The 21,664-nt window shown below is 43.1% G+C and overlaps 1 protein-coding gene across 3 annotated transcripts in view; it reads left to right on the forward strand.

Annotated features, from left to right (window-relative positions):
* The window catches only part of FAM219A (family with sequence similarity 219 member A), a 137,870-nt gene that overhangs the window by 80,317 nt on the left and 35,889 nt on the right, over window positions 1-21,664 (forward strand). For all 3 annotated transcript variants that reach the window (XM_045022417.1, XM_045022418.1, XM_045022419.1), the window contains exon 2: window positions 3,473-3,572. In XM_045022417.1, coding sequence (XP_044878352.1) covers window positions 3,473-3,572 — 100 coding nt within the window. The remainder of the gene's footprint in view (window positions 1-3,472; window positions 3,573-21,664) is intronic.

Genomic DNA, 21,664 nt, shown 5'->3' on the forward strand with positions numbered 1-21,664 from the left:
TTGCACAATTTGTGAGGTTCATCGGTTCTTTTCTCCATCTCTCACTGAAGCATTCCATGTTGGCCACAGTAAGAGGCAGAGTGTCACTTTAAATGGACCATTGGTCTGATCTGATATGGCAGAGCTTGCATTCTTAATAAAGCTGGTTAAATACTGGGAGGGAGAACCCTGAGCATTCCTTAAAAACCTGAAAAAAGGTTTGTTTCAGTCAGTCTCATTGCCCCTTCTGTATTTGCTCTCAGTGAATGTTCAAGCAATGGTTACTCACACAAAAGCTTGCAAAAATGAATTTTTAACTGTCCAGAAATGGCATATTTTGTAAGGCTAGGACAGTGCTTAGCTTAGCAAGAGGATAAGGTTCTTTATATCCCCATTGCCAGAGAAGTAAACAAACGAACCTCTCAAGAATCTGAGCCCACAATTAGGATACTGCAGTTGTGTGCGCCCACAATTATGTTGCGAGAGAACTTCAAATTAAACTCCATTGCCAGCCAACAATTCTCGCAATAGCTTGACTTGTTTCACCCCAGGAATGAAGAACTAGATGGCTCGAAAATCAAAAGGCTTTAACATTTTCTAAAATTCCCTGAGATGATCCCTCTAAAAGATTTGAAGCCCCTAGAGTGGCTTCAAGTTTTCCTTCTGATTAGAAGTATTGTGCTCATCCCAATCAGCAAACCGAAATAATATCATGTGACCTACAATCAGTTACACAGCATAGCTGTAATTTCAAAATCAGAGTATAGAGGGTTTGCCTCGATCTATAGAATTCTGTAAAAAAACAAACACACTCGAAGTCCATTAGAATAGCATGTGGTAGTATTTCAATGTGCTTGCAGGTATTTCAGACTGTTTTGACTCAGTTTTCCTTAAGTTTTAAGTTTAGAGGGGAGAAGGCTGGACATGTGCTTTGAAGCTCTTGATGTAGACAGTGACTGTTGTTCAGACGGAGAGCCCCATATCCTAAGCCTGTTTTCTTGTCAATCTACCATTGACCTACTAATCTGAAAACACTGCAAATGGAAAAGTTTTCAGTCTAAACCTTAGTTTGTTCATGTTGTGAACTGACTTCCTTTTGTGGCCCTCCTAGTTTGATGCTGGGTAGCTAATTTCCAGTGTTAGCCTTCGCCGGGGGAGGCCAAGGTGCCAGGGGCGGCTCTAGCCATTTCGCCGCCCCAAGCATGGCGGCACACAGCGGGGGGCGCTCTGCCAGTCGCCGGTCCCGCGGCTCCGGTGGCCCTCCCGTAGACGTGCCTGCGGAGGGTCCGCTGGTCCCGCGGCTTCGGTGGAGCATCCGCAGGCACGCCTGCGGGAGGTCCACCGGAGCCACCTGCCGCCCTCCCGGCGACCGGCAGAGCGCTCCCCGCGGCATGCCGCCCCGAGCATGCGCTTGGCGTGCTGGAGCCTGGAGCCGCCCCTGCAAGGTGCACACTTCAATGGCAAACTGGTTGTTGGTTGCACATGGAGAACTCCTGCTCCCTCAGCATGTTAATTTCTACCCTGAGCAGATATGGTGCTGCTTTTAATGTAAAAAGTTTTGCTATCACTCTCCAGCAGCTTTGCAAAGCTGAATATTTCATCAGAACCCCTGTCATATATTCCCTTTTGCATAGGTTTTGGTACCACTGGGATACTGACTTGTGAAAAAGTCATCTTTATAACCCATGTGTTCCAGTCAATGACCTGCCACACAACATGCATTGTAACACGACCAAATTAAGTAGGTAGGTGGATTTTAAAGACCAATTCTATTTTATAAAGTTATCCAGATAATCAGCCTTTCAGTTGTGATTGTAAAACAGGCCCAGACCAGTTAAGGTTATTAAAGATCTGATGTCTCTCTTCATAAGAGTAGAACTTTCAACCTTCATGTCATTCCTAAAATCCATTTGGATACTTCTGTTGGGCCTAACAAAACTGGAGACTATATTATCGTCACTACCTGTCCTAAACTGTTGTTGTGGGCTGTTAAACAGCTGCCACATTCCTTCCCAGATGTGGTGGCATTAGTGGAAGGTAAAGTAAGTTTTGTGTTATACAGCTTTATTTGTAAAGTATTTTGAAATCCTTGGGTGAAAAGTACTGTAAGCATAAAATACTATTAGTAGTAAAAAGCAGTGATTCCTGAGAGAACATAAATAAATAGTGTCTTGGTAAAATATTGCCAGCTTAAATTTTCTAGAAGATCCCAGTTCTATTAAGACTGATCCTGAATGGACTGACATACTTTTATTTCATGAGTACGCTTTATTCAGAGGGCATAACATACTCTGTGCACAGTGAGGGCAACCTTGTGCAGAAGGGTGTGTATTCAGCTCAGTGCTATTGACATTGCGTAAAGGAATTGTTCACTAAAGGATCCTCTTTTATATACCAGCCCCTTTCTTTGAACTGATAATCTTCTTAGTTTCTTGGAAACAGATGTCCCAAAGTGCCAAATTTATGTAGAGTTTTTTTGTTTTGGGGAGGTTTTGGTTAAAAAAACCCAAAACTCAGTAATGCATATTTCAAGAAATGGAGAGTCTGAAAAGAACTATCTTATCTGAAATGGCATATTCCAGTATTTAGTATCCCTGGAATATTTGGATCTAATATTAGGCACGTGTTTTCCCATGTAATTCTGTCTGATGTAAATTCTAATTTACAAATGTCTTCAGCTTAGTTTGTAGCTCTGAGATGGAAAGAAATGGACCTTATTAAAAGCAATTTTTGCTACAAAGATGATTTCAACAGCTTTGAAGTTTGCAGTGAATGGATTTTAGATCTTTTGTTAGTGATGGGATTGTGCGAATTAGCAACCTGTGTGTTAGAGGGGTTAGTGGAAAAACTATACCATACAATACTGCCTGGATTTTCTGCAAATGGGCCTGGTGGATGGGACATCAGGATTCTCTAAGAGAATTTCAGTGCTGCTGCAAGGTGCTGCAGACTGACTTGCTCAATTATCCGCAAAATGGGTACAGCACAGGCAGTAAAGGCTTCTTGACACCCTGTCATGCAGGGACCAGGAGTTCAATCTCCATGTCCCATCAATCCTTGGCCTTCCTGAGGTGTGCCACCAGAGTGCTAGTCATGAATATGGGTATGTCAGCTAGGAACTTGACTGAAACTACAGTGGCATTTCACACAGGTCACCAAACAGCTATCAGGTGGTAATGGCTGGGTTACTACCAATCTGGGCTGGATTTGAACTCGTGACGGAACAACTCTGTATTATCGTTCCAGTATCTTGGATGATCTATCATCTAAGCCTGTTGAAAACTGATTTTTTTCAAATAGTGCCCTAAACTTATTAAATGGCTTCCACCGTTCTGTAGAACCTCTGGATTGAAATGATTTAAAACACATAGCTGTGCTCTCTGTCCTACCAAACTTGGATGCTGGTGGTCTCAAGCAGCAGCAAATTAGAGAAATGACGGCATATCTGTGTTTGCTAAGCCATGTCTGATGGTTGTTTGTTTTTTTTTAACAGGATCCAACAGCTGCATCTATCTCAGACAGAGACTGCGATACAAGGGAGGGAGAGACTGTAGCCATGAACTATAAACCATCCCCACTTCAAGTGAAACTAGGTGAGTCTCTGCATTAACACAGAATGATGATTTTTGAAAAAAGGAAAGCTTGCCAAAGGAGTGCAGTGTACTATGGGATTCTGTGGTGTGACACTCATGTGTGGTGTGACACTTGGAAGGTGGTAAGGTGATAGGGAATAGCCAGCATGGATTTGTAAAGAACAAATCGTGTCAAACCAATCTGATAGCTTTCTTTGATAGGATAACGAGTCTTGTGGATAAGGGAGAAGTGGTGGATGTGGTATACCTAGACTTTAGTAAGGCATTTGATACGGTCTCGCATGATATTCTTATCGATAAACTAGGCAAATACAATGTAGATGGGGCTACTATAAGGTGGGTGCATAACTGACTGGATAACCGTACTCAGAGAGTAGTTATTAATGGTTCCCAATTCTGCTGGAAAGGTATAACAAGTGGGGTTCCGCAGGGGTCTGTTTTGGGACCGGCTCTGTTCAATATCTTCATCAACGACTTAGATATTGGCATAGAAAGTACACTAATTAAGTATGCAGATAGTACCAAACTGGGAGGGATTGCAACTGCTTTGGACGATAGGGTCATAATTCAAAATGATCTGGACAAATTGGAGAAATGGTCTGAGGTAAACAGGATAAAGTTTAACAAAGACAAATGCAAGGTGCTCCACTTAGGAAGGAAAAATCAGTTTCACACATACAAAATGGGAAGAGACTGTCTAGGAAGGAGTACGGCAGAAAGGGATCTAGGGGTTATAGTGGACCACAAGCTAAATATGAGTCAACAGTGTGATGCTGTTGCAAAAAAAGCACATGTGATTCTGGGATGCATTAACAGGTGTGTTGTGAGCAAGGCACAAGAAATCATTCTTCCACTCTACTCTGCGCTGGTTAGGCCTCAACTGGAGTATTGTGTCCAGTTCTGGGCACTGCATTTCAAGAAAGATGTGGAGAAATTGGAGAGGGTCCAGAGAAGAGCAACAAGAATGATTAAAGGTCTTGAGAACATGACCTATGAAGGAAGGCTGAAAGAATTGGGTTTGTTTAGTTTGGAAAAGAGAAGACAGAGGGGACATGATAGCAGTTTTCAGGTATCTAAAAGGGTGTCATCAGGAGGAGGGAGAAAACTTGTTCACCTTAGCCTCTAAGGATAGAACAAGAAGCAATGGGCTTAAACTGCAGCAAAGGAGGTTTAGGTTGGACATTAGGAAAAAGTTCCTAACTGTCAGGGTGGTTAAACACTGGAATAAATTGCCTAGGGAGGTTGTGGAATCTCCATCTCTGGAGATATTTAAGAGTAGGTTAGATAAATGTCTATCAGGGATGGTCTAGACAGTATTTGGTCCTGCCATGAGGGCAGGGGACTGGACTCGATGACCTCTCGAGGTCCCTTCCAGTCCTAGAATCTATGTCTCTGTTATTATCCGGAACACTCCAGTCAGTTAAGACAACTTCTTAAACAGCTGACAAATCTGACCATGCCACAGACAACCAGTTGCTCAAGAGGGACCTCCTTTCTATTACTATGCTGGGGCTTCTAAAATGGAAGCTAGGGGAGTCCCTCCCTTTCTGGAAGGTCTTCTCAAGGAGGTAGCTCAGTGGTTTGAGCATTGGCCTGCTAAACCCAGGGTTGGGAGTTCAATCCTTGAGTGGGCCATTTAGGGAGATGGGGCAAAAATATGTCTGGAGATTGGGCCTGCTTTGAGCAGGGGGTTGGACTAAGATGACCTCCTGAGGTCCCTTCCAACCCTGATATTCTATGATTCTGTTCTATGAAAGGATGGTGTCACCTTTGTCTCTGAAGAGGTGCGTCAAGATGAGATAAATATTCAGTGCTAATAAAATGCTAGGCTTATAAAAGTCACTGGGGTGAAATCCAGCTGCTGTCCTGAGCTAAGCTGAGGCTTTAGCTCAGCAGAGCATTTGCTTGACAAGTCTGACGATCATATTTCTATCATAACTCTGGTGGAATTTCTCCTCAGACATAGCCCTTCACTAGTGTATATGCTGTGCCTGCTTAGTTAAGCAAGTATGTGTCTGGTGGGCTCATTCATATATGCAAAGAAATGCACTGTTAAGATAAAGCATCAGCTTAATTCAAGACAGCAGCTGGATTTCATCCCCAATGACTTTCACAAGCATAGCATTTTATCAGCACTAAATACTTATCTCACCTTGATACAACTCTTCAGAGCCGAAAAGTGACACCATCCTTTCTGGTAGGTCAGGAGGGAGGGACTCCCACAACTTAAGTTTGAGTATTAACTAAGCAGGCACATCGGACAGACTAATTGAGAGAGAGCTTTGAGGAGAACTTCCAACAGAGTTTTGGTAGAAATATGGTCCATCATATAGGTAGATAGATACAGATATCAAACACACGTTTGGACTCCAATCTTTGCTTGTGGCTGTGCCAAGAATTTTAGGAGGAATGTTAATTGACATGGGGCAGAATGGGACTAATTTGATGTCTTGAGCCATTGGAGCTGTTTGTTAATCCTTGTCAGCTGCCTCTACTTTTAAAAACTGTCAGACTTACAAGATGTACTCACAGTTCAGTGTGGCTCACCTCTTTTTGTTTCAACCCTCATTCCCCTGCCTCTTCTCTTGTCTCTCCTTCATTTTCTGTCTGGTGTAGGTCTTGAACTCTTCAGGGCAGCAATTGTCTTTTTAATCTTTTCAGTGCTCCAGGCAAAGTTATAGTGCTGTATAAATATTCAGTAGCTTTCCTCGCACAGCTATTGCATGGGCCATTTAGAGGTCAGGATTCTAGTCCTACTGCGGATGTGCCAAAAGGATAGTGGCATTAACCCTTTTTAATGCTTTAACAATGCTAAAAAATTTTTTTTGGCATTGTTAAAGCATAGTCGGTTGTTCTAATGTCAAACTCAGTCCCTTGATCTGACAGTAGACTAATCCATTGTCTGTTTTCTCTATGGATATTCGGACATACAGTAACCACCTGCATGTTCTGGGAATCCTGGTTCAAATGAGCTCTGTTAAAATACCAACTCAGCATGAACACAACGTTTACTTCCAGAGCCAGCAGTGGTTGGGCATGCTGCACGGGTAGTATGCTACATCCTGGGAGATGGATTGTATTGAAAATCATTAACCTGTCCAGCCACTGGATGTCCTCCATATTTGGAAGAGTGTTCCATTATGACAGAAGCATGGTAGCTGGAATGTCGGTGCTCAGGAATGGGTGTTAAAAATAGGAAGAGCCTCCTGGTTGCACTGGAGTTTTCAATAATTCCTCAAAGGCCGGGGTTGGCTTGAACATAGCTAGTGCAGTAAAACGTTTAGCTTTTTCTCAAGTAAAAATATGGTGGGACCATATTTTAAAAAACACACAAATGGGCTGTAGCTAGTTCCATGGAAACAATATCACCTGGTTCTGGTGACAAACCACAAGCATTTACTTATGATTTATTACCCTGACCCTTAATGAAATTATAGCCTTGATAATACTTTAATTCTTCTATATTTGCTTGACATATATTCTGATGCTCCTGCTATGTTTGTATCACTGTGTCAGATTGTAAATTCCTCGGGACAGGGACTTTGCCTCTTATTTGTAAATCACTTGATAATGAAGTGTTCTTCAACACTGCTGTCAATGTATGGGCACCTAAGCATTCTCAGGGTGTTTTCAGCACATCCTCACCAGAAAGTGTAACAAATGGAGCTGGTACCTCAAGCCTATGAGAACAAGACAGGGCTTTGATAAGGTGAAAAAGGAGAACAAAGTAATCCCAAAGGGTAAATCTTAGAGTTTGAGATCCATTGGAAGACAGCAGTTCCCTATGTGATTCCCACAAGATTCTTTATTGTTTTAATGATGCATAGACCACCTGTTTGGCTACTTCACATTTCTTAATTCCTTTTCTGTGCTGAAAGCTTCATCAGTATCTTAGGGTTGTCCTACCCACATTTCAGATCAAATGGTGGTGTAAATAATAGAGCATTTGTGTAAAATTTAGAAATGGAGCTAGTTATTTGAGTTCCAAGATGGAACTTTATGTAGGTGAGTGAGAAATCACAGGAGTTTTGCTGACTCCAATACACCCTGATTTCCTTCACCCACCTGGTGGTTGTGATTTGGACCATGTAATAGGGTTTAGAAATTTCTTTCACCTGCTCTCGACCCTACCACAAAGAAGCAAAAGTAAGGTACACAGAATTTCATGCCTGGCTAGGAATTCTCATCACCTCTAGGGACTGGATGGTAATGGTCACAGTTTCAGGGCTCCTGTGCCTTGCTGTGTCTCCAAGGGCTATGACCAGAGGTACAAGTTACCATACAGCTCTTTCTCATCAAGCACTTTTATTCTTAAGGTAAAAGCATTACAGTGAAAACTTATAAAAAAAAAAAAACTATAAAAGTTCCTGTATGCATGCTGAAAGCTTACCAGAGGCCATGAGTCTTACAAGGCCATAGTAGGCCAAAGTCTTTTCAACCCCTTCTGCAAGAGTTGGGAGCCCCTTGGACAAAAAGTTCTGTCCATTTGCTCCATTTAATCCCAGCCTTTTTATATCAAAAGTCCTTTCTTCATCTGTTGGTCTCAGTTTGAGACAGCATATGCGAGCCTCCCCAGGGGCGATACCTCCCAGGGATTGGGGGGGGGCGGTTTACAAGTTGAGTGATTCCCCATAATCACCCCCTGCGCACACACTAGTCTTAGTTTCTGGTGGAGCTGTGGCAATCCTCCCTATCTGGAGTTGCATCCATAAACCATCCATATGCTTAACACAGTATGGTCCCCAAAGATACTGCCTGCAGTTGCAGTAATGTACTACAGAACTCCTCTGCCAGCTATTGACAGTCTTCACTAAATGAGAATTACGAGCAATGACTAGACATCTGAATCTGATCTGCTATGAGGATGTCTTGACGATTTTTAGTGAAGCCTAGAGAGGAAACATGTATATACAAAGCTGTAGGTTCTCGAATAAGAATGAGATTTCAGTGGGTGTGAAAATGTATGTTCTCTGGATCAAATTTAGAAGGCAAGCTAATGGAGACTTAGCTGGTGTAATTAAGACCTTTTTTCCACTTCCCTCAGCATGTAACCTTTTCCCTTTAGACTCTCCCTCATTTAGACACTTGGATGAATGAGCTAAATTCAGAGGTGACCTAGTGTCAGATGATCAGATGGAGATCCATGTGCTCAGCGGTGCAGTCTTGAGGGGTTTTGTTTTTGTTCGGAATTTTACTGCAAGACTGCATGATAGAAGTGACCTCAATTGCAGCAGCACTAGATAAATTATCTACTGTCCTAGTTGCAATTGTTTTCCCTCCGAGCTTAGATCTCATGCTGACATTTCTCTTAATTCTAAAACATTCAGTGGCTGATGCTAGACAGCCCCAAAAGGAGAAGCGAGTGTCACAAAGTAGCCTTTGATGTGAGCTACAGTAGTTCAATGATATCATCTCCTAACACAATCAGAAATGGTCCTTTCTTCTTGAAGCAAGGAGCCATCCTAGTACTAGTAACAGCAGAGCTATTGCATGAAATAATTGGGTGCTAGCACCTTCCTGCTGGCAACTGCATTGCAGGAGATTTCTTTTTCTGCTTTGTGAGATATTGTACGATTTACTCTACTATTGGGGAGGAAATTCTCCTTTCCTGGAGCCTGGGGGGCATGAATGCCCCCACACTCCATCTCTGCCTTCCTGATGGCCCTCTCTGCCTCACTTTCCCTGGCCCAAAACACAGCAGCACTGTGGGCAGGCAGGAGATATTGAACAGCTGCATAGAAGGGACATGGGGAAAAAGTGGGATTTGAAGGAGAGAGATGGGGGGAGAGGAGCTGTCCTCTGACAAAATATTGATGTTGTTCTGTATTAAATGTAGTAACCTGGTTAGATCTCTAAGGACTCTCGTCTTCTCCCACTTTCCCCTGTGCTAATCCCACCTCTCCTGAGATATTGACAAGAACTTGATGGAATTCTGCTAGAGGGGTGCTGCTGCTGCTGCTTAAATCTGCCTGAGGGCTCACTCTTGAGTAGCAAAGGGGAACTCTTTCACGATATCCAGAGACTGCTGCAGCTGTCACACATAGGGAGTGAGAGTGGGACAAGCAGTCAAATCAGAGTTTCACGTGGCCATGTAAAAAATGGCCTGATCGTTACTGGCCCAACCTCTGCCTCTCGCTAATTGTTCATCTTTTGTTTCTGCCACTAGATTGTTTTGTGCACAAGAGTCCTAAGATTTTATTCTGTACTACTAGGGAGGAACTCAGACTTCCTGATTCCTTACGGTCTGTCTGATTTTGTGGGTTTCTGTGTAGACATTAATTAGGTTGTCTACCTCAAAATGCAGAAAACACTTACACTTTATTTGTGCTATCATATTAATATACGTTAGCCAACAGGTAGGATTCCTGTAAACCACAAGCAACTCTCCGGAATAAACATTATTTAGAGTATGTAGTTCTGCCAGTGATCTAAGACTAGCAGTTTAATGCAGAATTTCCATCTCAAGCCTGATGCAGCATGATATTCCCCCTGATGTGGTAGCATTAAGCGCGTCTTAGAGAGCTGGCTTTAAGGATGGATTTAGATTCCAGGCTCTGGCTTGGTGGAGAGCAGAGTTAATTGAGGAACTAATCCATTTGAGGAAAGAGGGCAGGCTGACCGCACACGCCGTGGTATTAGCGCCTACTGCCTGCCTCTTGAATGACATTGATTCATGACAGATATTGCATTGCTCTGCTGCTGGGAAGGAAAGGTAAAGGGAACACTAATCGATATCGGTTGAGAACGACAGCCTTCAGCATTCAAGATAACAAAATCTGTGCATTTCCAATCGTAACCCCTGCCCCAATAGGGGGTAGCCTTCCTTTCTCACTCCATGGTGTTCCTGAAACTCTGGTTTTTCTTTTTCAATAGCCAGTTTAATTTTACTTTTTGAAGGAAATGCAATAGGTGTGGGATTGTTTTTAAAACAGCTCCATTGAGCAGCTACAGAGAGCATACAATAGCATAACCCCATTGCTGACAGCATTCAAGGACACAGCACTCTATGCATAGGGTCGGACGTAATGACTGAGGACAGGTGTCCAAATTTTGCTCAGCTGTGGGTTGCCATGGCAGCTTGCCACAAGTTTAAGAGCTGCAGCTAAATTATGCAAAATAGGGCCAACGGCAGCAGCCCTTATTTGCAATACGGAGAGACTGCGAGGCCCCCACCTGACCATTCCCTTCTCAGATCAGGAGGGAGAATTGCATGCTGGGATATGTTGTTTGTAACAGGCACATCTGCATATTAACTATGAATCCAACTTCTTTTGTGGAGCTGAATGTGTCAGAACACCCCTGTTATTCTTTGTCCCTTTTCCTTGATGCCTCTTTCCTGGCTTTTTATACAAAAGAGCTCCGTGATCTAAATACTTCATACAGATAATAGAATAATAAGCAAAGGTTGTAAGTGGATGAACAAATCAATACCATTAGTGTATCCTTTTGTCAGTACCTCAGATACTGTATTATTCCCAATTGTTCTTCTGAGACAGGGCGATTCATGCTAATTAGGTAGAGCAGCTGTTGTTTCTGGGAACAAGCTGTATAGGTGGATTCGAAGAGCACTTTTAACAAAGAAATTGCAACTCTTCTGCTGGCTCCCAAGGTTCCAGCTCCATTGAGAAAACTGCAGATCTCCATATCCATAATCATTTGCATTGTGACCTCAAGTGACATCATTACTTAAAGTGCACAAAGCTATTTTCTTCCCTTGGGAGTTCCCATTTCCTTTCAGATTGTGTCTGTACTGTGTGCTGGGGGAATGAGTAATGCGGAAGCAGAAGCACAGCGGCAATATAGCACTGCTATTGATTGGCTTCATGATGATAAAAGTGCAGTCTACCACTTGGAGGCCTCCTGGGGATGAGAGGAATTTATTTAAACATAATTTCATGTGTTATTACTCCTTCCAGTTGTAACAAATTGTGCATACAATTTATTGTAGCATCTTTCTTGCAAAGTATCTCAAGACTCTTAGTGAGGAGGGGGAGAATATAAAGCTCAATAGATTTTGGGTCAGTGGGCCTCATGCAGGCAGCATGGGGATATGATGGTAAAAAGAGGCCACTGCCAAACGTAGTGGTGATGCAAGAACTCTTGCAGCTTAGTTGGAGCTGAGAGAATGGAAGGAAGCAGTAAAGGGGAGAAAAGAGGAGGTGAGTGGAGTTTAGTGTCGGTCACAAACTCAAGTGAATAGGAAAGTTGTGAAGTGAGATTGGAAGAGAAGAGTGACTCCCTGGAGTTCTGCAAGGTCCAGAGGAAGTCTGGGTTGGAGGAACAGGGCAGGCAGGTGAGAGTGAGGGGCAGCTCGAGGAGAAGAGGGAGGTGCAAGTGAATGTTATAATCTAAGAGTGAAGCCACTGAAGTGGATTAAAAGATTGGTAAGAAGCTAGTGAAGAGGAGGGTGCTGATATTCCTAATTATTTATATAATACTCAAAAATGTGATAGGCACAGGAGAAGACAGACTCAGAAAATCCCCTTTTTTACACAAGTACTCTTAGAAATTAATCAGAGACGCCAAATATGTATTTTTACTTAAGGAAACTAAATGAAGGGTCCATGGTTAAAGCAGAGGACTGGAAGGAGGTGTCCTAAGTGCAAAATATAATTAAAATTGCAGTCAAGGAGGAAACTTACCACATCTATGGAGAACGAAACACTGCAGGCAGCACTGCAGAAGTAGTGAGCAGGGATGCCCGTTATACTCAGAGTGCAGGTAACGTGGCATATTTTTACCCTCATTACTTTTTTTCCATATAGTAAATGTAATATTGCTGAAACATCCTGGAGAGACCTAAAAGGGGGCTTCCCACCAGTTTACCTCCGCAATGACTTGGAGAAGGCAGCTCTAGCTAGGTTGATGGGAGAATTTATTTCATTCAATCCATGGCGCCTGTGCTGAGACTGCCACAAAAAAGGAGGAAGGGGAAAATTAGCGCCAACTGTTCTGGCTTCTGTGGTCTGAGCTCCTCTGGAAGCGGGATCCACTAACTCATTTTGCATAGCCCACCCGTGGGGAATGTTTCACCCTTAGCCTGAATTACCCAGATGTTGTTGTTTCTCTATTGTAAACTCAAGTGTTCTTTCTAATGTCGTCTTAGGTAGGTGAGCTTCTCAGTAGGACCACTCGAGGGAGGCCAGTAGAACTCTGTGTAATTAACATAAACTGGCCCCAGAACAAACCACAGCATCTGCAGATCCTCATTCAGTGCAAACATTTTCTGCATTTCATTCATAAGATATGAGTCTTAAACTTTGTCTGTCTGACAGTTGATCAGATTCGTTCTCTTTTTCCTTCTCTACACCGCGTGTTCCGTTATTAGCAGCCTGCAACCCCTCATGGCTATTGGTGCCAAAATGCTGGGCCAGCAGATAAGGATTGCATTGAGTAAAGGAATAATATGCACTTGTCAAAGAAAGGAGATTGCTATTCTTGGCTCTTGACTACAGTTCCCAGGCAAAGACGATGCTGACGGTACCCTAGAAACATTCATATTCTCCCTCTGAAATCATAGGGGATCCTCTGTACCTACCCTGGGCTGAAAATGAAGGAGGTGTGATATAAGCCAGCTGCCATTACACAAGGTCACAGTGGCACTAACCTTTTCATACAGTGGACCACTTCTTAATTATTTATTTGTATTACAGAAGTGCCTAAGAACTGCAGTCTCTCCTTTTAGCCAGCATCCACCTCTGCTAAGCTGTCTCCAGGCCATTTGCAGTCCTGTCCTGCCCTTCTGTGTGCTACTCACCCTCCAATCTCGGGATCAGAAAATTTTATCACTGATTTAAAAAGAAATGAAGCAGCCACGCAGGGGGCAAAAAGTGAGTTGATGAGTGTCCAGAGGCTTCTTTGGATAAATGACTAGCACCCCAAGTGTCCTGGACTAACAAAGTATCTGTCAGACATGGACAGATGCTTCACCATTGAACAGAAGCAGCTCTGAGGACCACAGTCTGAGAATTATGCCAGTGCAAGCAGTGAGCCATCTGGCTACTTCCCTCTTTCCTTTCCTACCTTGCAAACTTTTTGCAAAACTCTGTTCTCTTTCTAGCTGGCATAATTTTTTATGAAGTGAGTCTTGTTGAAAGAAAATAAAGCATTTATAGATGCCACATATTTACCAGAGACAAGATTTGTAAAAAGCGATAAAATCACTGCAGTACTTGGACAGTCTCCAGTTCAGTTAATCTATTCCTCAAGTTGTTAATTGCAGCTCTCTCAAGAGGTTCCACTTACTATCTGGGTCAAGGCTGACTAGCTTGTGCTGATGGAACGTGTTTATTATGTCATTCATAGAAATGACACATCACAGGTAGGGATAATGCGAAATAGCTCCAGGTTCCTTTGCGTGCACTTGCGCACACCCCCATTTCCAAAGGGAACAACCAGAAATGATCAAAATAAAACACCAGGCCAAAAGAGAATATCATAAAGTCTTGTAATAACGGCTTCCAAACAACCAGGAGAAGTAGCTTAGTCTGTTATAAGTTCGTGGGATCCTGCTCCATTAGCGTGTTAACCAACAGAGAGGACTTTCTGCCCAGAATCTCACTGGGCCAGATCATGGACGAGACTTTAGATGGGACTTCTATTTTGGTGTTGTGATTGACCCCTGAGCAGAGGGGCACACGTGCCAAAACCAAGTGCAGCTTTCCTATGGGAAGGTTACTACTCTGGTGACAAGGCATCATACTTCTCACACTCCTCGTTCATTCTCTGTGAGGGGCCTGCCCTTTCCCAGTCAGTCTCTTAACTGTACATTGCCACCTCTTCAGCATTTACTTTTCAACTAAGCCCCAAGCATTTGCACTGTGGTCTGCAAAGTGATGACTCCATTGAGCTAATGTGGACCAAGGTGGTGGTTTCAGTCTGTTCTTCCCTGCTGGATGTTTTGCAAAGGATTTAGGAAGAGCAGATGATCTTTCAGTACCTGGGCACAATGAGGTCAGTTGTTTGTTCTGAGTTGCCTTGTGGTTTTTATGCAGGCCTCATGGGTTTGACTGTTTCTTATGGCTTGAAATAATTGATTAATAGACTTAATGGTCCCTCCTGGCTTTAACAATCGTCTAATCTGACCACTGCATAACACAAGCCATTGGTCCCTATAACATCTGACTGAACTTAACATCTGACTGAACATCTGACTGAATTTAAGATACGCAACTTCAGCTGCATGAATAGCGTAGTTGAAGTCGACATACTTAGATCTACTTACCACCGTGTCTTCACTGCGGTATGTCGACAGCTGACGCTTTCCCATCGACTCCGCTTGTGCTTCTCATTCTGGTGGAGTACCAGAGTCGACGGGAGAGTGCTCAGCAGTCGATTTATCGCATCTATACTAGACGCGATAAATTGAACCCCGCTGGGTCGATCGCTGCCTGCTGATCTGGCCAGTAGTGTAGACAAGCCCCTAGAAAATTATCCAGACTTGTTTAAAGGCTTCAAGGGAGGGAGGACCTATGTCACTTGTTGCTAAGCTGCTCACAGGTTCACTGTTAAAAACCTGTGCCTTATTTCCAATTTGACTTCTTGTCGTTTCAACTTCCAACCATTGGCTCTCTTTATGCCCCAGTTTGCTAGGTTAAACAGCTCTGATGTCTGATATCTTCTGCCTGTGAGTGTACTTCCAGACTCTGTGATCCAGTCACCATTGAACCTTTGTTTTGATGAGCCAGAATAATAGATAATTTCTTAAGGCTTGTGAACAATATTTTCCGGATCTTGGGTTTTAAACAGATGTCTAGGAAAAACCCACCTGATGGACAATACTTCTCTTCCCTTCCCTCGGAACTTGGCTAGGTTATTTTAGGGTTGGAGGGAAACATATAGGTTAAGGAGTGCACTCAAAATACAAATACATCCTGTTTGGTGTCCCAGGTCATGGGAAAAATACCCGCAGTCTCTAAAACTAATCCTTTTCTCTGTCCCCATTGCTAAAACTGTGATTGCATTGGTTTTTCTCTCACTACTCCTGTAACCAATGCCATCTACTCCTCTCTGCCTCTAACCTGTACAAAATGGTACAATTTAAAAGCCTTCTCCTCCACTCTGCCCATGTGTTTCATTCCCATTTTCAGATCCCTTCCTTGGCTCCCTCCTACTTCCCACAAGAGTAAAATTATTCATCCTTTGCTTTAAGGCTCTGCACTGCTCAGTAGCTACCCACATCTCAGCCCAGTTTTTCCTCCTACTGTCCCTCCTCTCCCAGCATTCGGCCCAGTCCTTTTTCTGTAATCTTTGTTCCCAGTCCCATTCTTAACTCCGTGCCTTTTTTTCATGTTGCCTCCTACTCGGAAAACAGCCTGAATCAATATAGATTAAGCTTCTCTGGGCAGGAAATTGTCTAAACTATCTGTCTCGTGAAGCAGCACTGTTCCAAGCGCTATATAAATAAACCCTCTGGAATCTTCTAAAACATGCCTATTGTGTATCTAAAAAGCATCATATTTTACCTGCCCCTTTGTTTATTTCTAAGCTTGCTCTTTCCTGTTCTACATTTGAATTCATTGCTGCTTTAACGGTACATACTACAGTAGTCTGACCCATAGCAGTGGTTTTGCTCACCTGTCTGAAATGGGCACAGTTAAGTCAGCTAGTGTTCATGTCTCGTGAAGGAATAGTACAGCTCAGCCATCTGCAGTTCACAGAGGAAAAAGTACTTCCTGCCATGAATAAACTCTGAGCCATATTTGAAAATAGGCTTTAATCACATCAGGCATCCTGGAGCTTCCTGCTGCTCGCCACCACTTTGTTGCAGGGTGAGAGCCTCGCTTCAGTGCTGGAGCTGAAAGTAGGAAGAGCTGACTTTTAAACGATGGGGTTTATATTCCAGTCAGTAGATATTGGCTGGGAATTACAAGGTGGGAGGGAAAAGCCTAACGTACAAGCAGTTGTACACTGTGTGGGGCTGTCTGAGACGTGACGTTTGACATATTCAATGACCCCAAGAGAAGAAAACATCTTGTGTTCAAAGGGACACTGTCAAGTACTGGTCACTTGAGTTCAAAAGTTAAGTTGCTTGTTAAAATTTACTGTAGATATAGGAACATTCTCAATTTTAAAATAATTAATAACCACCTTTAAACGAAAGCAGATGTCTCAGGATTTAAACATTCCCATGCAGTCTTGGAAACCCAATCCAAGAGCACTGTGGCAGCACGTGGGAATTTAAATGTGTAAACAATGAAACAAAAGTAATATTGGCTAGTTTTAATTTCATTGTCCAAGCTGAGTGAAGTGCAAAATGGATAAAAGGTATGAACCAATAGGGCTTTTTTATATTCGGCTCCCCATAGGGAAATGGTAAAGAGTAAAGTAAAGCTTTAAAAATCCTTTCACTATAATCTTTGCTAATGCTAGTAACGTATAAGATGGCTTCTAAATATACTAATGTGGTTTGTCTTGAAAGTGTCAAGCCCTCTGTAAGAATTCTGAAGCAAAATTAAAGCAGGAGAGAGACCGTAGTTTTCTTGTTGCTGACATTGGCCTTCTGTGGCTCCAACTTTCATAACTAGCTGTATAAGAGAAAAATGCTTCTGTACTACAAATTGGCCAGTTCAGAGAATGCACTTGGTGTGCATGGAGTCCAAACATAGCTGTAATGTCAAGGAACGCTCAAATACTTCCTTGAAGCAATTACATTTTCTGCCTGCGAGGTAATGTATGCGTTTGGGAATGGAAAAAGGAAGATGAGGTCCACTTGTGGGCTAACTCTATACTTGTCACTTGGGCAGAACTATTTCTTGATGCAACTCTTACTTTTACAGGAAGACTGTGGCAGGCAAAGCCAAAGTAGCTAATGGAAATAACAAGTGAAGAAAGGTAACGCTTCCTCTGCTAAAAGTCAGCTGTCTGCACTGTTTTGTATGCCTTGAGATTCACATTCCGAAGACTCTCATGTGGCCAAATTAAGTCTTCGCTTCTCATCCTTATCATTTTTTATTTAAATTACTGATTTGATAATTATTCTCTATATTGAAACAATATTTCCTTTTCTAATTTTTTTTTCAGCGTTGAGATGTTCATAATGTTTGGATCAAATTAATTTGTCATGTCTGGCTGTTGGACCCCATCCAATGAGGCATAAATGTTATAGATTTCTCTTCTAATTCCTTAAAAGGGTCACCAGCACCAGAGACGATTCATTTGCCCTGCAGCCCTAGCCTTTTACTTCTGGGACGCCTTTACGAAATCAGTTGGCTGAAGACCATTTTCCTCCTGTAGCCATTCATGGGAAAGGAGAAAGATCACAGATAGCATTCCCAGAAAGGCAACCAGGGAGAAGCAAGTTAATGTGGAAGCCTTTCACTGCCAGAGACCTGGTTCACGATATGGATGATAGGTGTGTTCTCTCCCCCTCGCAGCAGACGTGGGTCCTGGGGCCTGCAAGCTGATGGGTAGCTGCATCATAAAATGAGACAATATGGCACAACTCACTACAGTTGGGGCTCCGTGAATAGAATTTTAGGGCCACGATGGTGCTGAATTGACAATACTACGTTGTTGGGGAACTTGGACCTTTATCTGTGTTATTCCTGCTTCTAGCCAGTGCTATAGATGTTTAAAGCCCGAAGGGACCATTATCATCATCTGGTCTTGCCTGCATTTCACAGGCTGTAGAACTTCCCCCAGTAATTCCTGGATCAGGCCAAATAACTTCTACTGCTAGAATAGGGCCTCATCCTCCCTGATTGAACTAACCTTGTTATCTCTAGACTGATTCTTGCCTGCATATTTATACCTGCCTCTGGAAATTTCCACTACATGCATCCGACGAAGTGGGTATTCACCCACGAAAGCTCATGCGCCAATACGTCTGTTAGCCTATAAGGTGCCACAGGACTCTTTGTTGCTTTTTACAGATCCAGACTAGCATGGCTACCCCTCTGATACTTGCCAAATAACTTGTGATTGAACTACAGCATCCCTCATTTAGAAAAACATCCAATCTTGATTTAAAGATAACTAATTTCTCACTTTCAGGAGCTCTGTATTCACACAACAAGAAACCTGATTTAGAGATTTATAATTGGTGATAGGGTTGCTTGAGGTTACCCCCGGGCTTCCTTATTATTATTTTTATTTATTTAATTATTATTTACTTATCTGTTTTATTTTTATAGTAGTGCTTAGGAGCACTAGTCATGGCCCAGGACTCCATTGTGCTAGGCATGGCAGAGTTTTCTCTCCTGCAAGTTGGCTACACGCTGGACTAAACAACCACCTTTGCTAGCAGGCTGTCAAACTTGTAGTTAGCCCACTCGTTTCCCCTACCCCAGTTAAGATCAGGGCCCCCATTCTACTGCCTGCTATGCTGCCAATGTTCTGGAAAAAACTTACAAACTAAGACACACGAGCAAATTAAGCGTAGACCGGGTGAGGTATAACTTACAAATGTACCAGGCCTTGTCTCGCTCGGTTTTGTTAGATGTGGTGGTTGCAAAGGCTTTTTAAACAGGCAGCTTTATCTATTTGTATTGGAGCACCTAGAGACCCTAAGAGGGAATTGGGGCCCATTGTGCTAGGGGGTGTGTGTGTGTGTGTGTGTGTGTGTGTGTGTATGTATGTATGTATATATATAGAAGAGTGTCTGCCCCAGAAACCTTAGAGTCTAAAGAGGGGGTGGGGAATGGGCGAATGGCAGGAAGGGGTAGTGGACAAGAGGGAATGAAGAGGAAAGGAGACAGTGTCAGCTCATCACCTGCCTTGTCAGGGTCAGCTGGCAGGATCTGATAAGCCTCCCAGCAGAGAAGAGCCTGGAGGATGAGGAGAATGAAAGGCCACTTTGTCAGTACTTCCGTGTGTGTAATAAAGAGCCTAACTATGCTCCCTCTTTTGAAAGACAGCTGGGTTGACAGCAAGCTACCGTCTTCAGCACATACTGGTCATTTCACCCCCACTGGTCCCAGCCTGTTTCTCCTCTCTAATGACTTGCATTTCTTTTAGATAGGTCCAAGTCAGAGTGAAATATTTTACTTTCCAGATATTCAATACTGAATCCTTCGGTGTAGACCCTCGGCTTCCTATATGCAGTAGAAATGCTGGAGCACTGCATATAGCGCCGTGTTCTGCAGGCTGTCGGCGTGCTAAAACTCAGGCTGTAAAACTGTCCAAATTCTTCACACCAGCCTAACAAATAACTGAACAGCTCCTGAAAGTCTAACGGTTTGGGAGAAAATGAGAACTGCACTAAATCCCTTTTGGAATTGGCTTTTTTCACCAGGTTAACTGGGGTGATTAATTAAAAAGCAGTAAGCGTGACGGGAAATTGAACATCTTAACTTCCCCAAATGCCAATCTGTTGATTGGTTTCCCTGATGCACAGTGGAAGGACTCTTATATTGTCCTGAAGAAATACAAACTCAAGCTCGACCCTGCATTGTCTCTTTAGTTGGTTTTCAGGTTTCCTTTTCTTTCTATAATGGATATTTGAAAGAGTCCCATTATGTCTTATCAGGCCAGCTGCTTCCCAGGCGCCCCCTCGTGACCTAGAGTCATACTACAGTTTCCCAGCTGGACTCTTCAAAAAACTTCACTTCAGGCTTTTTCTTGGTCAAAAAATACCCCTTTGGGGGGGCTGGGCTTAATCATCTAAAATGAGCTGTAAATAAAACTCAAGACATCAAAACAAAGTTCATGCATAAATCCACACAATTCAAGGTTTCTCTTCCTCCTGGCAGGCCGCCTGGCCCAGAGAGATTTGCAGTCCCGCCCTGGCTTGAGCTGGGTCTCTCTGGGTATGTCTTTCCTGCAGTTAAAAACCCGCTGCGGGCCCATACCGTCTGACTCGGGCTCCCAGGCTGTGGGGCTGTTTAATTGCATTGTTGACGGCTGGGTTTGGGCTAGAACCCACGCTCCAGGGAATAAAAGTCCTCACTCCTAGTTCCCTGCCCTAACCATTAGGTATGATTTGAAAACAATGGAATCTCAATTCTATTATTCTGCAGCTTAAACCTATTACTGTTAAGATTTAACATACAGCAACAGTGAGCAATATCTCCTTCATGTGTACAACCCCCTCGATTCCTTGTTTGTAAAGTGATCTAAATCCACATGCTTAAAGCTAAGTTTAGCTTTTGGATACACCTCCCATTAACTACAGGGGAGCCCTGTGCATTCCCCAGAGGGCAGAATTTGTTCCTTTGTAAAGGTGCATTTCCTGCCTGGCTGCTTTAACCACCTGCCAGTGTCCTAAAATTCTCAGCAATCTGGGGATGTGCACAGGCACATAGGGGTGTAATAGACAGCAACTTTCCTTTCCAAACAAGGGCCTGTAACAAAGTGTTATAAAGGAACCTGAGCAAGGAAGACAAACCCGAGACAATCTCAGTGAGCTGATTTATTAGCAACAGATACAAACTCAGTCTTAAGACAGCTGAGCAAGTACCGTACATGCTACCTGTGCTTCCTTGAGGCAATGAGACCTCTTTACGGGCTCGTGCACTGGTTCAGGGAGCCTTCTGAAAGTTATTTAAATCTCAGAGGTTGGTGGAGAGGGATTGCCTGCTGTAATTTAGATTGCTAAAGCACAGCTGTTAGACAAGATTAGAATAAATCCTAGACTGAACCTGGAACAGAGTCTGCTATCCACAAATCCATGCACAACAGGTAATAAAGGATAGAGAGGGAAAGGAGGACGTGAAGAAGGTGGATGGGTGGACAGTCAAATAAGTGGCCAAGCTGTCAGATGGTGAGAGAAGAATTCATTGCAAAATATATTTGTCCCTTATAATTTGTGTTTTTGCACCTGCATTAGTTGCTAATCTGTAAAGTCAGTGGCTAGGCTAGGAGGGGCGGATTTTAAGCCAAAATAAGTTAGAATTCATCTAACATCCCTGGAGGGTGAGAGGTCTAATACTTAATAGCTTTGAAAATTATTGTTTGGGTCCTCTGCTTAGGAATTTGGGGCAGGAGTAGAAACAAGGAGCGGTTCTCAGGGCTCCATCGGAGAAGAAGAGGTTCTCCTGGGGAAAACAGAACACTGAGGCATAGCGAATGCCTCGGTGCAGCCCTGAGCCCAGAGGAACAAATCCTCTTTCATGCTGTTGGAGTTCTGATGAAGAATAGCTTTCAGAGGGTTT

This window comes from Mauremys mutica, chromosome 6 (genome assembly GCF_020497125.1).
Source record: "Mauremys mutica isolate MM-2020 ecotype Southern chromosome 6, ASM2049712v1, whole genome shotgun sequence".
NCBI lineage: Eukaryota > Metazoa > Chordata > Testudines > Geoemydidae > Mauremys > Mauremys mutica.